Raw genomic sequence first — 13,751 nt, 5'->3', positions numbered from 1 at the left:
AGTTGAACAGCAGTGTTTCACACCCTGAATCAGAGACATAAGGAGAAAGCCAATTAACCATCTAGAACACTTGTAACACTTAAAACTACCTAAGATATCTACATGGGGATAGCATATACAGCACAAGACCTATGGAAACCTGCTTCCCACTGCATATGGTACTGGATATGATGTGTCACATCAGAACACACTAAGCACCTATGCTGGACAACTGAATAGCTCCGTAAGTGCTCTAGGCATCTACTTCAAGTGATCTGAAGTGCTCCACCAACCTCACCCACAGTATTGCCTAGCCCTCCAGGCATCAAATCCACTGCTAAACATGTTTACCACAATTTAAGAAGCAGTTTATCCTGCCTGCTTTGTCTCTTCCCAGATGAGAGTGGGTTTCCCATAAGACCTATGTCATGTTTCTCATACTTGCATGGCTGTCTCACAAATCTCCAATGACAGAGACATTTATGTTTAGTCAAACAGAAGGAACCTCTAGTAGCTAGTTAGTTGACTCACTCTCTAGGCTATACTAAACATATAGACTAAATCTCAGATTATTCAAGGTTCAGATTATCAGATTATAGGGACAATTTAGACACCTAATGCATAAGAACGTAGCTCCCCATAAGCACCTGGACTTAGGTGTCTTAATGTCAAACTGAATCTGATCACAACTTTCCCAATAACTAGAGGATTATCCATGCACACTACATTAACAATATACAGTTATTATCATGAAGCTTTTATCTCTTTGTGAAGACTCTGCTGTTAGACTTTTCAGTTCAGATTTTTCCCTCATTTGAAATCTAAGTGAAGATAAAAAAAATACGTGAGGTGTTAAGTATGCACATTCTTCTGAACTTCACATTCTGAACCTGAATTGGCCATGTACAGGTGTCAGTGACTGACACCAAATTACCATATTCTTCAGAAGAAGTGGTATAGCTGTAAATGTCACACAGGTACAGACTAGTGCAGAGGGTGCCCCTTACCTCACTTTACAAATCCCTTCTGCATTCAGTGTAGGCACTGCAGCCATTAACGGCAAAAAGACAGAAAATATTTTTTTGTTAAAATTCTGTTCTTCAGTTATTTCATATTTACTAATGAAGTTTGATATTTAGTCAAGAACCACTACTCATTCTTAAAATTATTTTTTCACAATTTTTTAAAGATATTATTTTGTTAAAAAACTGATCACCAAGAGGGAAAACCCCTTCCTGGTGTACATCAAACACAGCAGAGGAGAGCCAATCATCCCACTGCACTCAGAATTGGTGCAGCCTCACCTTGTGAACTGTGTGCAGGTCTGGGCCCCACAGTTTACAAAGGATTTGAATGTCTTTGAATGTGTCCAGAGGAGATCAACAGAGCTGGTGAACGGGCTGGAAGGTACGTCCTAAAAGGAATGGCTGAGGACTTTGGGTTTGCCTAGTTTGGAGTAAGGGAGGTCGAGGAGTAACCTCATTGCTTTACAGCTCCTGAGGAGTGGAGAGGGATGTGCTGAGCCCTTCTCCCTGTTATCTAGTGACAGGAGGCTTGGTAATAATCCAAAACTGTGCCAGGGGAGGTTTAGACTGGACATCAGGAAGCATTTCTTTACTGAGAGGGTGGTCAGACACTAGAACAGGTTTCCTAGAGAGGTGGTTGGTGCCCCAAGCCTGTCAGTATTTAAGAGGCATTTGGAGAGTATCCTTAGCAACACGCTTTAACTTTTAATTGGCCCTAAATTGGTCAGGCATTGTATGTCCCTTCCAACTGAAATAGTCTATTCTGATAGATCTGTAAGATCTGAATTGTACTTGCAGACATTTAATTGGCAATTATTGTGGTCAAGATATAGTGAAGTAAGTGTGTTTCAGGTACAATCTAAATGTTTTAACGTATTTCATATGGAGCTGGATACCTTACAGGAGAAAATCCTTGTTACACCAGCTCACCTAAACTAGTTCTTTTATATAAATGTTTTTCCTTTTCATTAATTTTTACAACTGTAACTAAGTAGTAGCTCTAACTTTCACTACTTTTTATAAGCGCCCAAAATTGTGCCAGATGTCCTGTGCTTCAGCTAGTGAGAGAAACACAATTTCAATTCTGCAAAAACCTATTAATCAGGTTCAGAAAGATAAAATAAACACCAAGTAAAGGCTTAAATTCCACTAACAGCTTCTATTAGGAAGCTGCTAATAATCTTTATTTCTTAAAATACAGCAACATTCAATCACTGCCTAATTCTGTATGTCATACTTAAATATATTTAAACCCAGTCTTTTTTCTCTCCATATAACTATGTGGAAGCAAAGACTGACACAATTAGGGGAGTTCTCAGTCTTTGCTACTGGCTAAGCTGTGCACGCTGTGCACCCTGTTTAAACCAGGGCTCCACTGTCCCTATTCATGTTTCTGCTCCTCGTTAGGATCTGCAGAAAGGCACATTAGATCCTAACATTCTTTCTGGGTTTTTCTTTTTAAGAAATTTTTTTCAGTCATAAATCCAGTGTGGAACATTCTTAAGTGACCCATGCTTTTTCTGTGTGATTGTGTAAATTTCTGATCTTTTAAAATGCCAACAGTGCAGGGAGTTTATCGCTAACAATGCTGCAGTCACTAAATGGGAATTATCTGTCATCTGAATTACATCATCCACAGCCGTGGCCATTATGAAAGCCTCATTTTGAGGAGCAATTTAACACCACACACTGTAAGGCTGCATTATACTGTACACAATCCCGCCAGTGTACAACAACCAGAGTGCCACCTAGTGTGACCTGCACTACCATCACTGGGGCTAGAAACAAATGCTGACGTGATACGAATTGCTCTAAGAGGCTGAAAGCACTGCTTGCTAAAATACTCATATCAGCAGAGAAATTCAGATCCTGAAGAAAAACAAGTATTTAAAGCTTTTTAATATATTTTAATACACATCAAAAGAAGTCTGTGTTATAAAACAAGACCCGTTTGTCCAAAAGCTAGAAGGAATACATCAACTATTGTCTTTAATGATGTTCAAAACTGAAGCTATTTTTCTCTCACTCCACAAACAGGCAATTAGTAAACATCTTGAGGTTCAGTTTACATTATAAAATAAGATACATCATCAAAACCTTCAAATATACATTAAAGAAGAGACATAATCTATGGAGTCCTGTCTAACTGGAAGCGTTCATCGTAACTGTATGCAAGAATATAACCAAAAACATACTGTCAAGCAAAACTAGGCTTACCTGAAAGTGCAAAATTATGGTCCATATCAACCCCAAAGTCAATTTGGGATTCCCATCTGTTATATCATCATTTCTGATGTTAACCAGTTTCACCTGCCATCGTAGAAAGAAAATACAAACAAAATTTAAATAAATATGCCACAAACACATACTGTGTTACACAGGTATGATTGTAAAGGATGTAGTACTCATTTCCTGAGCCTAGTCTGTTGGGGTTTTTTTAATTCTCAAAAGCAGAAAGGAATTGCATTCTGGCTCTAAGCAGCCTGCTAGGAATTGCCCTCTCCCACTCACATCAAGCTGAGAAGATCCTCAGCTGTCACTAGGCCAGCAGATCTGCTCCCCATGCCAAATACCCTTTTCCTCCGTTCTTGTCAAAAGGAGAAGGTATGACAAAGCAGGGAAAGATAACAAGAATATAATGATCTGTAGCTGGAGTATTAGTCCCAGGGCAGTGCTAAGCCCTGGGAAGTTACTACTGTCTTCCTTCCACCCCACACTTTCCTGTGCCAGGGTAAGAATTCAGCAGCAGGAGAACTGGCTTACTAAAACACAATGCTCTGGCTTAATAAAACTAAGAATTTAGTATCACATTTAAATAACCAATGGCTTAATGACAACAATTATTATCACTTCTGATGCTGTACTCAATCACAGTGCTATAAACAAGAAATGGTTAACAGGATGAAAACAAAAGCTGCTATTATTGCCACTCCCAAACCTCGCACTTAAGAGTGAGTTCAATAATTCCATTTTCTTTGTCATATTTTAATAATTCATTTAATTTCTCTATTTGTATTATGTATCCATATAGCCTAGCAGTTAAAGATGACTCAGCTAAAAGGCATTTTATGCCGACATTAGTAAAGTTACATTCACATGCTTTTGAACATATACCCTGTTATCAATTGAATGAGCAAAGGCATGTCCTCCTCTTGATTTGCTACAAAATCTTAACTATTTGGAAGGAAAAAAAGTGCCAAACCACTCTATCTGCAAGAAAGACAGTGTATTCCACAGTCTGTTCTGGTCTAATTCTCAAGTCAGGTTTCAAAATTATCAATATGTACGATTTCTCTGCCCTGCAATCACAATAAAGCATTGGGTTTGGAGGTTATACAGCCAACCTGAGCAAGTTATCTCCTAAATATGGTTTAGAAACACCTACCAGAGGGCTGAAACTTTAATCAACTGCAAGTCCTACTGACAATTTACCAAGAAGACCAAAGCCCTACAAGCATTTTGTACTCTAGAATACAGTCATCTTCACAAAACCATAAGGCTAAAGAAAACACAAAAATCCTCAGATCACAATCAACAGCTGTGTGATGGAGTCTTGTGGTTCCCATCAACACACACGTTCATAAACATGGGGGTGATCTGATCCTATATCTCCTGCACTTTAATATACACGGTCTGCCATGCATAAAAAATAAGGTATGGTGCAGCACAAGTGCTGAGGTCTTGCTGCATAAAAATATCGGTGTGACCATCATTTCAAGTAGCCACTCATTTACTTTGTAGTGTTATTTGTTCAGTGGCTCACTTAGGTTAACAGGAAAAGTTTGCTTTGAACTCAGCAAAGGGAGATTGAGTTCTTAGTACACACATACTCAGTGACCCAAAAGACAAGTCTGCAATTTCACTCAAAATACAAAAGGACATTTAGTTTTATAACCAAACTAAGTATCTATATATGGTTTGCTAACCACAGATAAATTCAAACCTTTGAAGTAGCAAATAATTATTTTTTTATATCAACCAATCAAAAAGCAGATTCTCAGTGTTACTTCATTGGAATGGGATGGGATGGAGAGGGAGGAACAGTTTTTCCTTCCATATTTTGGATATTTTTTTAAATTCCTGTTTTGTGAAGGGAGAAAGCAAGAATGCTGTAAGCATTTAAAAGAATCTAAAAGCAGTAGCAGAAAACCACTTAGCAGTGCAGATTTCAAGTGTCTGGCTTAAAGGAGATACAGGTGAAATTAAGACTGAATCTTCCACAGTCCAGGTAACTCTGCTGCCTTTCTACAGGACTAGTTTTGCTTTCATCGGGATCAAGGTTTGAGATTTTCCCAAAACAAATAAAATCAAAATAAGGAATTCCCATACAACATTCTAATTTCCTTGAATCTGCATTTTGCACTATAAATTAGACTTTGAACAAAACTGCAAACCAGCTAGTGTCTGGGCAGCATGAAAGACAGTTAAATTTACTATAAGCAACTCCTTAGGATCTCACACATAATTTTTTCCTCTTTAATACCACATATCACACAGAGTGTGTTGTTATTGCTCAGAGATGGGTGGTGCAAAGTTACCTTTGCCATATCTTGCTTATCCATCTATGACATAAAGCCAAGCCTACACAGGCAGCTCTTACACAACATGCATAAAAGACGAAGTAGGACATATTTTTTATTTATTAGCTATAGGTGACAAAATTTTTATGATTTTTTTTTTTCTTAAATTTTCATCATACCTGGCGTTTTTTCAAATAGTCCAGTGCAATTTGGACGTTCTGGAGTCTGTGAAAACGCATCCGACCTTTTTCTCGGGGCTAAAATTGGAAAACAATAGTTGTGAGATTTTCTCATCAAACAAAAGAACAGTCTGATTTAAAAGATACCGTGTAGAACATTTGAAGCACTACAGTTTTAATGAAATCAATACCTTTGGTGGGAAAGTGTGCTTTGAATATTTTTTTTTAACTATAGTTGAAGTTTTTTAGCAGAGTAGATAGCAAGAGAGATCAGTGGTTCCCAACTGCAACTTTGATCCATGCAGGCTGATAACCATTCCCTGTAAAGTACTATTAAGGCCAAGAGGGCTACTACCTACAGAAACTAAAGTGCAATTTATTATTATAAAATATTCACAGTGTACTAAGCAAAGCAAAATGTAAGTAATGTCATGGACCTTTATATTGCTCTGATAAACTCTGTGATGGAAAAGCTTACCTCTGTATGCAACTTCATGACTTAATGGTATGACTGCATAATCACTATGATATCTATACATATTTATTTAAAGCATCTAATAAAGACAGTATCTTCCTCCAAACAGAATAATACAATATATACAGTCTTAGAGTGTAAGTTTAAACTCTTGACTTGAGTAGAATATTTTAAAGTGTGAAAAGAACTAACAAATCACTCTTCCCAAAGCAAAGTCAAAACCATGAAGAAAAAAACTGTAAAATAAGCACAAGCGGTGTGTTAATGGAAAAAATGGCAAAACTGCATGCAGTTAGTGTAAAATTACCAAGAAGAAGAACCACACAGAAAACGCATACTTAGCTGTCACAGATCAGCATGGGAAAGCAGTTAAACTAATATCAACATCATATCCAAATCCTTCTATTCTTCCTTATTTCAGATTTTTCACAAACGTTCACAGCAATAAACTGAAGCAGACTATAATTGCTAGAGAACAGCCATGAATATGAGTATTTCCTCAGATAATCACCGCAAAACACACAGATAAGCCCAATCCTTCCTCAACTGCCTTTTTTCCCCCCTGTGGAGTATGAGATGCTTGCCAAAAAGAAACAGGGGAAAATGGAGCTGAATAAGGAGCAAAAACTGAAACACAGAATTTTAATTTCCATTATATAATCTTCTATTTAGCCCCTTGTTTTTCACACCAATAGCTCAGGATCAAGCATTGCAGTCTTTGTTATCAAGTAGCTTCTACAGAGGGAACAAAGGACTGTAGACCTGGAACTTGGTTTTCCACAACAAAGAAGGTATAATAAATCCCCATCTATATAGTTAGGTATAGCATCTCAGAGGGGAAATATGTCCTTTTAAAAAAAGTGCAGCCTTTTGAGTTATGTTACACTCCAGAAAAAAGCACACAAATTCCACTGAAACCACAACTGCAACACAACGCACGGGAGCCAGGGAGGCACTCAGGCCCTACGACAGCAAGTTGCTTTAGCAAATGCCAATGATGCAAGGTCTAAAAAGGCATGAAACAGCTCACTTGGACTAACAAGCACGTGGTGTTTTACACTTTTTAAGTAGATATTTCCCTTCTGGATGGACAAAATACGGTGAAACAATAATTCAGTATTTATTTCAAGAAAGATAAACTCTGCAAACTCTCCGTATTCTTAGTAGCCACTACCCAAAGCTGTCACTTAACTTCTAATCTATCTGCTTTGATAAAAATAACTATTACATGTGGTAAATTTTAACAAATAGATCTGTACATCTGAATTTTCTTAATTCAAGATATTATCCAGCATTATGTCATGTATACCACAGGCACAGTAGACTGGTGCTTCTAATTAAGACAAATTGATATTTTGCTATTGACTTCACTAAGAAGAGCCTTCAAGTCTTTGTCTAAATTACTTGTATATGGACAATACTATTTGCAAGTTTAAAAAAAAGTCTTAGTTTAACAGAATTATGGTAATTCCCTATCTATTATTAAAAAAGCTTATAACATCTCGATAGCATTGTCCAGTACACATTTGCGCCATGGTTTTTTACAGTTTAATCAAAGAAAACACATAAAAAAATCTTGAACATTTTCATTTCAGCTGTTCACAAAAAGGCTAAATCAACATTTGTCTTTACCATACCTCCGTCATGAACACACATATCCTGGTTTACCAACACAGTTTCTTTTGTCCTTTCTACAGCCGACTACTGCAGCACATCAAACTACGAATTTGCATTAGCAGACACCACACTTCAAACACTGCATTAGTACAGTTATGGGGGTCGGCACCTACCCCCTTATCCTCATCCTCCACATCCTCATGCTGTTCATTTGCGCATGCTTCTGTTGAACTCACCAACCGTAAGGTCTTCAAAAAATCTCGCTCTCTTGGCTAATGAATATAACAGACGGGAGACAGGACAGCAAAAACACAAGACAGACCACAAATGAAAAGAAGAGCATGAAAAGAAGAACATAATGAAGAGAACAAATACAAAGCAAGGGAAGTAATGCTCACAAAGAAAGGAAATGACACCTGAGGAGTGTGTTAGACAATTTCAGGGACATTTTATCCTTGTTATTTGTCAGTTACTCCCTTTAATGCAAAAAGATATTAAGCATCCAAATTTGTTAAAACAAAAATTGGAAAGAAAAAGAAAGAACAGAAAAAATAGTGCATTATCCTACTAAGAAAGGAAGTCTCTCTGACCACAAGAAATGAAGAAACTGATTGCATTCCCCCACAGAATTCACAGTAGTATATTTTACCAAGAGAAATATAACTTGTGTCTTTGGTATCTGGTCACAGATTACAGAAAATATCACAGAAACCTCCAGCAGTCAATACACAAGGAGTAAACAAACAGAGAAAATGCATAAACAAAAGTATGGAGTCATTGCATGCTGATCTAAAAGCTTACCAAGGTGTCTCCAGAAAGGACTTCTAAAAGTGAGATCAAGTTATGTCCATCTCTTAGGTCTTCATATAGGTCATTCACATGCTTTCGAACCTGCATAGAAAAATGCAAAAATTAAATACAAGATCCCCATCTATACCTGAGAGTTCACACTCATATTAGCATACATCTTTTAATATACAGATAAACCTCAGATATACCTCACATTGCTTTCTAAATTTATTCGCATTCATGACAAATTTACAAATCTAAATCAATTTTAATAGGCAAAATTTACTGCTACATCTGAACTCACACAGTTCTATTACACCTTATATGATTTTAATGAAAAGAAAAATAATATGAAGTTACAGGTAATGAATGTGCATAGCAGTGAAAAAATCAGTATCTGACAATTCAAATTATCAGATACCCACCTCCTAAATAATGACAACTAAGACAAAAATAGCTAGATCCAATGAATTGTAAAAAATACACACAACATATATCTTATCATCAGCATGCACGTTCACTGCAGTCAGGACAAAAGTAACATACTTTCTGGCCTTAAGCTTATTACTAATCAAAGCATACCGTCCACCAATTAATAACATGTATTGTCACCTCAGGTTTCCCAGTACTTAGTTTTCCCGACTCACACATCTGCCTTATCCACCATACCAAAGAAATATGACATTAGGTTGATCTAGTGAAGCCAAAGGCATGCACAGCCCTTCCCACCTGCCATGCCAGTGGCAGAGGTTAATGCTTCCTACACTCAGCACCACCCTACCATGAGCAGACACCAATCCAAATGATCTCCTCCTGTGGTGTCCCCTAATAAACGGTTGAGCAGGGCTGATAACCAGCAGACTCTGCAAGGCCAACCACAAGTGAGGGAGTAGGTACAATGACAAGAGACAGTCAGAAGCCCTAACTTTTCTGACAGGCACAACAAAGCTGGGTGATGTCTGTTCACAGGCCAACTTCTTGTTTCTTAGCATTAGCTTAAATGAAATATTTTTAACAATTTCATCCAGCGGTTCTTTGAACGTGACAAAAAGGACCTAATTTTTCAGAAGAGATTTTTGACATTGCCAGATAGGGCAGAGGTTGAGGGCTTCCCAGCTATAATTTAATGTGAGTTTCCAGGTGCTCCCATTGAACCACCAGACTCGAAGCTTCCTAAGCTTTGAGAGAATAAAATGCAACATCAGAAATTTTCTTCTTTATCACCTATACCACAGATGAGCTGTACTTCCAATACGAGATCTATGGGACATTGACTGCCAACATTTCTATATGTATGATGAGGGCAACAAGAATCAAGCCAGATCTTTGACTTTATATGAGAACTCTGTTTACCTGACTTTCAGGGGAATTTCTGTTGAACAAATAACTGTCTCCATACCTAAGCTTAGTTTCATAAATGCTTTTGTGTTCTCAAGTTTTCTTACTCCTATTTTTAAACATGAAATTACCCTAAAATCTGTTTCATAAAGACCATGATCTTAATTTAGAGTAGTATCACAGCATATTTATGCTTGTGCTGAAGACTAGCCAGAACAAGTCATTTCGAAGACTGTTCCATAAGGAATTACAACTGATGTTTTCCAAAACACTTATACAGACTCTGCATAGACAGTCAAGTTACAACACAATATTCTTATATATATATACCTAGCTTTACAAACTCATGTACATACAGCATCATTTTAATTTTAGTTATGAATTTTTTTAAAAATTCTGCAAACAATTAGTGTAAAAAAATTTCCAAGAGAAAATTTCTCTGGTAATACTGAAGTACTGTTAAGCTGAACGAAGAAACAAAATAGGTGTTCTGCTATTACATCTCTGGTGAAAGGCAAGAAAAGAGAAGCCATGTAAATCACCGAAGTCCCTGATACAAAACAAGTTGATCATGATAAATGCTTAAAAGATGAAAAGCACAAGGGTCTTTAATTTTTAACCCCAAACAATTGTGACTTTTTAATTTTACTTTCAAAGAACTATGCCAAACTGAGTGCTAGGCTCTTCCTGACAAAAGTAGGCAAGTTTTTTTTAAGATAAACCCTGTGAGAGAGTTGCCTGCTGAGTCCCTCAGGACGTATCACTCTCCACTTCCCTTTGGAGAGCAGAATCCCAAGCTAGAGCAGATTCACAGTACAGGCTGGTGGCCAGAGGGATGGAAGGACATCAGGTTAAGGACAGAGGAATGGGGTGTACATCTGAAAGACACTGAAAGAACTGTCTGTGCAACACCAAGTCAATCCTACACTCTTTTCAACATACAACTCAGGGGAACTGCCCAATATGCAGGTATCTGAATTGTGGGATGAGAAAATATTACCATTTCTGGTCTGTCTGCTTTTATTTTCCATTAGATGCAAGATGTCTTGCTATCCTGCTAGTTTTGTCTCTCACAGCACACATCTGTTGACCTTCTGTTTGTTTCTTATGCTCTGAGGTTTCCTAAGTACTACAGAGACAACCATCTTCCCCAGCTTATCTTTCTAGAAATCACAGACGCTTCAGAGATGAACTCACACTGGCTATGAAGAAACTGGCATAGAGCTGTCAACACAGGAAAACCAGCAGTACACCTTATATGTCTGTCTTAGTTCTGCCACTGGCTGACACTTACTGTGAAGATTAATTATTTAGGACATACTACGTCAGTCATCCTAGTACAGCACAACATAACAAGGAATTTCTTCCATGACTCTGAGCAGCAGATGTGCACCTAAAACTATGTATTTGGGCAACTGATGTGACCAAACATGTTCACTCAAAGCAGCAGATTACTTCTAAAAGAAGCATCTTGAGCTTCTCAAGAGATCCTACACTGCCACTTAAGGAAAAGCTTGCAAAATCACCCCTCTCTATCACTTAGGCAACTCTTGTCTCTCAACACATATAATGAATTCTTAGATCTTGAAACTAACAAGAAATATAACTAGTTCATTGCTCCTTAACTGCCATATTTAGCCTTCTTCAGAACAGATAGTAGCACAAGTACTGGATGCAGATGGGGTTCCCTGGATAGATGTGTGGGGATCTGCTGACACTGTGATATTTCATAACAGTTCTTGTGGTTTTTCAATAAAATCGCAGAATTGTCAGCCCTACATTTTGCAAGGTCCACATGCAAAGTAGGTTACAGGTTGCCTCAAGCAACTTTTTGCAATATGCCTATGTGAGTGTGGCAGATTTGATAATTTGGGCATGAGAAGAAATTTTTTAAGGAAGATGTGGGAGACACTGAGTGGTTGAGGGGCATCTGACAAAACTTAAAAGAGAAGTAAAATGGTTTCATCATTGAAAAGGAACAGAACGAATGTAAGGCACTGTTTCAGAAGTGATTCATCTTCTGATCTTCATCTTCTGGCATGTATACTATATTCATGGTAAGGAAAGCTCCATTCTCCTTGATATGAGCATAACATATTTTCATATTATCCTTTTCCAGTAAGCTTAAACTTTGCAGTCCAGTGCCCTGGGGAATCTCTGTGCTGCCAGTAAAAACCAGCTTTTAAAATTGTAGCAGTCACAGAGCCACAATCTTGCCTCCAGACTCCAGTATGTGAGGCACTTGACAAATGAAGACTGTGACGATGGCTACCACCTCCAAAAGCTAGCAATCTGACACCCCACATAACTCACACAGCTTTATCTTACTGTTCAGCTGGCACACCCGGCTGTTTTTACAATCAAGTTGCTATCAGTTCCACCCTTATGTACCATTCTGCTTCTGCCGTAAAGTACCTGGCCTGCCAGGCTTAGCTTCCTCCTCAGGGGGCTGGCATTGCAGCACGTGTCATCACTGCCTTCAGTCTGCCTGGTTCTTGCTCCCACCGACAGAGAAGGAAGACGTGATTCAGCTTCCTGGTCACACATCTGTAGGGCTGGTTTATGTTTAGGGGCCATGCCACTTGGCCTCCACCTGCTTCTCCAGAAGGACTGAGGTTTGCGTAAGTGTGGCCACACTCTCACAGATATCTGTCCTGAATACCCTTACACATCTCAAACAGCCCCAGATGCCCATGCTTAGTGAACCAAACTTGCACCTAGTGATCTCTGGTTTTGCTATGAGTCACAGCAAAAAAGAAGCCATCTTCCACAGCAAGCCTGTTTCTTACAATTTTTCTTGATATTATTAGTTGTGTTTGTTGATACTAGAACAAAATCTACAGTTTTACACTATAGAGGCCACTCATGGTTATATGGTAGAAGAGAAGGACTGCCCCTTCTGCTTCTGCAAGCAAAACCAGCTTGGTCTTGACAAGGACACATGGTAGATGCACATGTCACTTTATCTAACACTGCCATACCTATTTTTTATTAGGGACTGTTGCAATAGGACAAAGTGCAATGGTTTTAAATGAGCGTAGATTTAAACTAGATATAAGGAAGACTTTTTTTACAGTGAGGATGTTGAAACATTGCAAGAGGTTTTCCAGAGAGATAGTGGACACCCCATCCCTGGAAACATTCAAGATAAGACTGGATAGGGCTCTGAGCAACCTGATCTAGTTGAAGACATCCCTGCTCATTTCAGGGGGGATTGGATCAGATGACCTTTACAGGTCCCTTCCAACCCAAACTATTCTATGATGATTCTAGGAAAACACAGAAAACACAGCTTTTTTCTTATTCAGAAGTAAATATGGCAGGAAAATAAAACACACGATTTTGTACAGTGGGTGCACACCCAGCATACGTGTAGATATCTCATAGACTTTTGTGTTAGGGTGTGGCATGTTCCAGACAGGCAACTAAAATGCAAGGACCACTGATTCTGAACGGAAATAGTGTAGGAAGAAGCAGAAACAAACATGAATGTGCTGCAGAATCTAAAGTCGAGGTAAAAGGGGCAGGAGACAGCATATAATCAGATGGGGCAGGAACAACTATAAGTAACACCCATGGACTGGAAGCCACCAGGAACTCCCTGACGGAGGTGAGACAACCACTGTGGCCCTGGCAAGCTGCACAACTTGGAAACAAGGCAGAGTGCTCACACACTTGCAAAATTATTCATTTTTTACAGGTTAGGAAAGCAGACTACAGTAATCAAATATTTTTCTTAAAAACTCCAGGAGTCTCCCTATCTATATTATAAATAAGCTGAATTGATCATTATAAGAACATGCCAAATTAGACCTTTTCTTATCACTCC

At 38.3% G+C, this 13,751-nt stretch overlaps 1 protein-coding gene across 3 annotated transcripts in view; it reads right to left on the bottom strand.

The window, feature by feature from the left end:
• Positions 1–13,751, bottom strand: part of DST (dystonin) — a 277,490-nt gene that overhangs the window by 192,551 nt on the left and 71,188 nt on the right. For all 3 annotated transcript variants that reach the window (XM_029962798.1, XM_029962799.1, XM_029962797.1), the window contains exons 3-6: positions 8,597–8,686; positions 7,969–8,067; positions 5,704–5,781; positions 3,222–3,314 (exon numbers count right to left, since the gene is read on the bottom strand). In XM_029962798.1, coding sequence (XP_029818658.1) covers positions 3,222–3,314; positions 5,704–5,781; positions 7,969–8,067; positions 8,597–8,686 — 360 coding nt within the window. The remainder of the gene's footprint in view (positions 1–3,221; positions 3,315–5,703; positions 5,782–7,968; positions 8,068–8,596; positions 8,687–13,751) is intronic.

This window comes from Manacus vitellinus, unplaced genomic scaffold (genome assembly GCF_001715985.3).
Source record: "Manacus vitellinus isolate BGI_N305 unplaced genomic scaffold, ASM171598v3 scaffold_4_pilon, whole genome shotgun sequence".
Lineage (NCBI taxonomy): Eukaryota > Metazoa > Chordata > Aves > Passeriformes > Pipridae > Manacus > Manacus vitellinus.
Note: the sequence above shows the minus strand (reverse complement) of the source record. Positions and strands in the feature narration are given on the sequence as shown.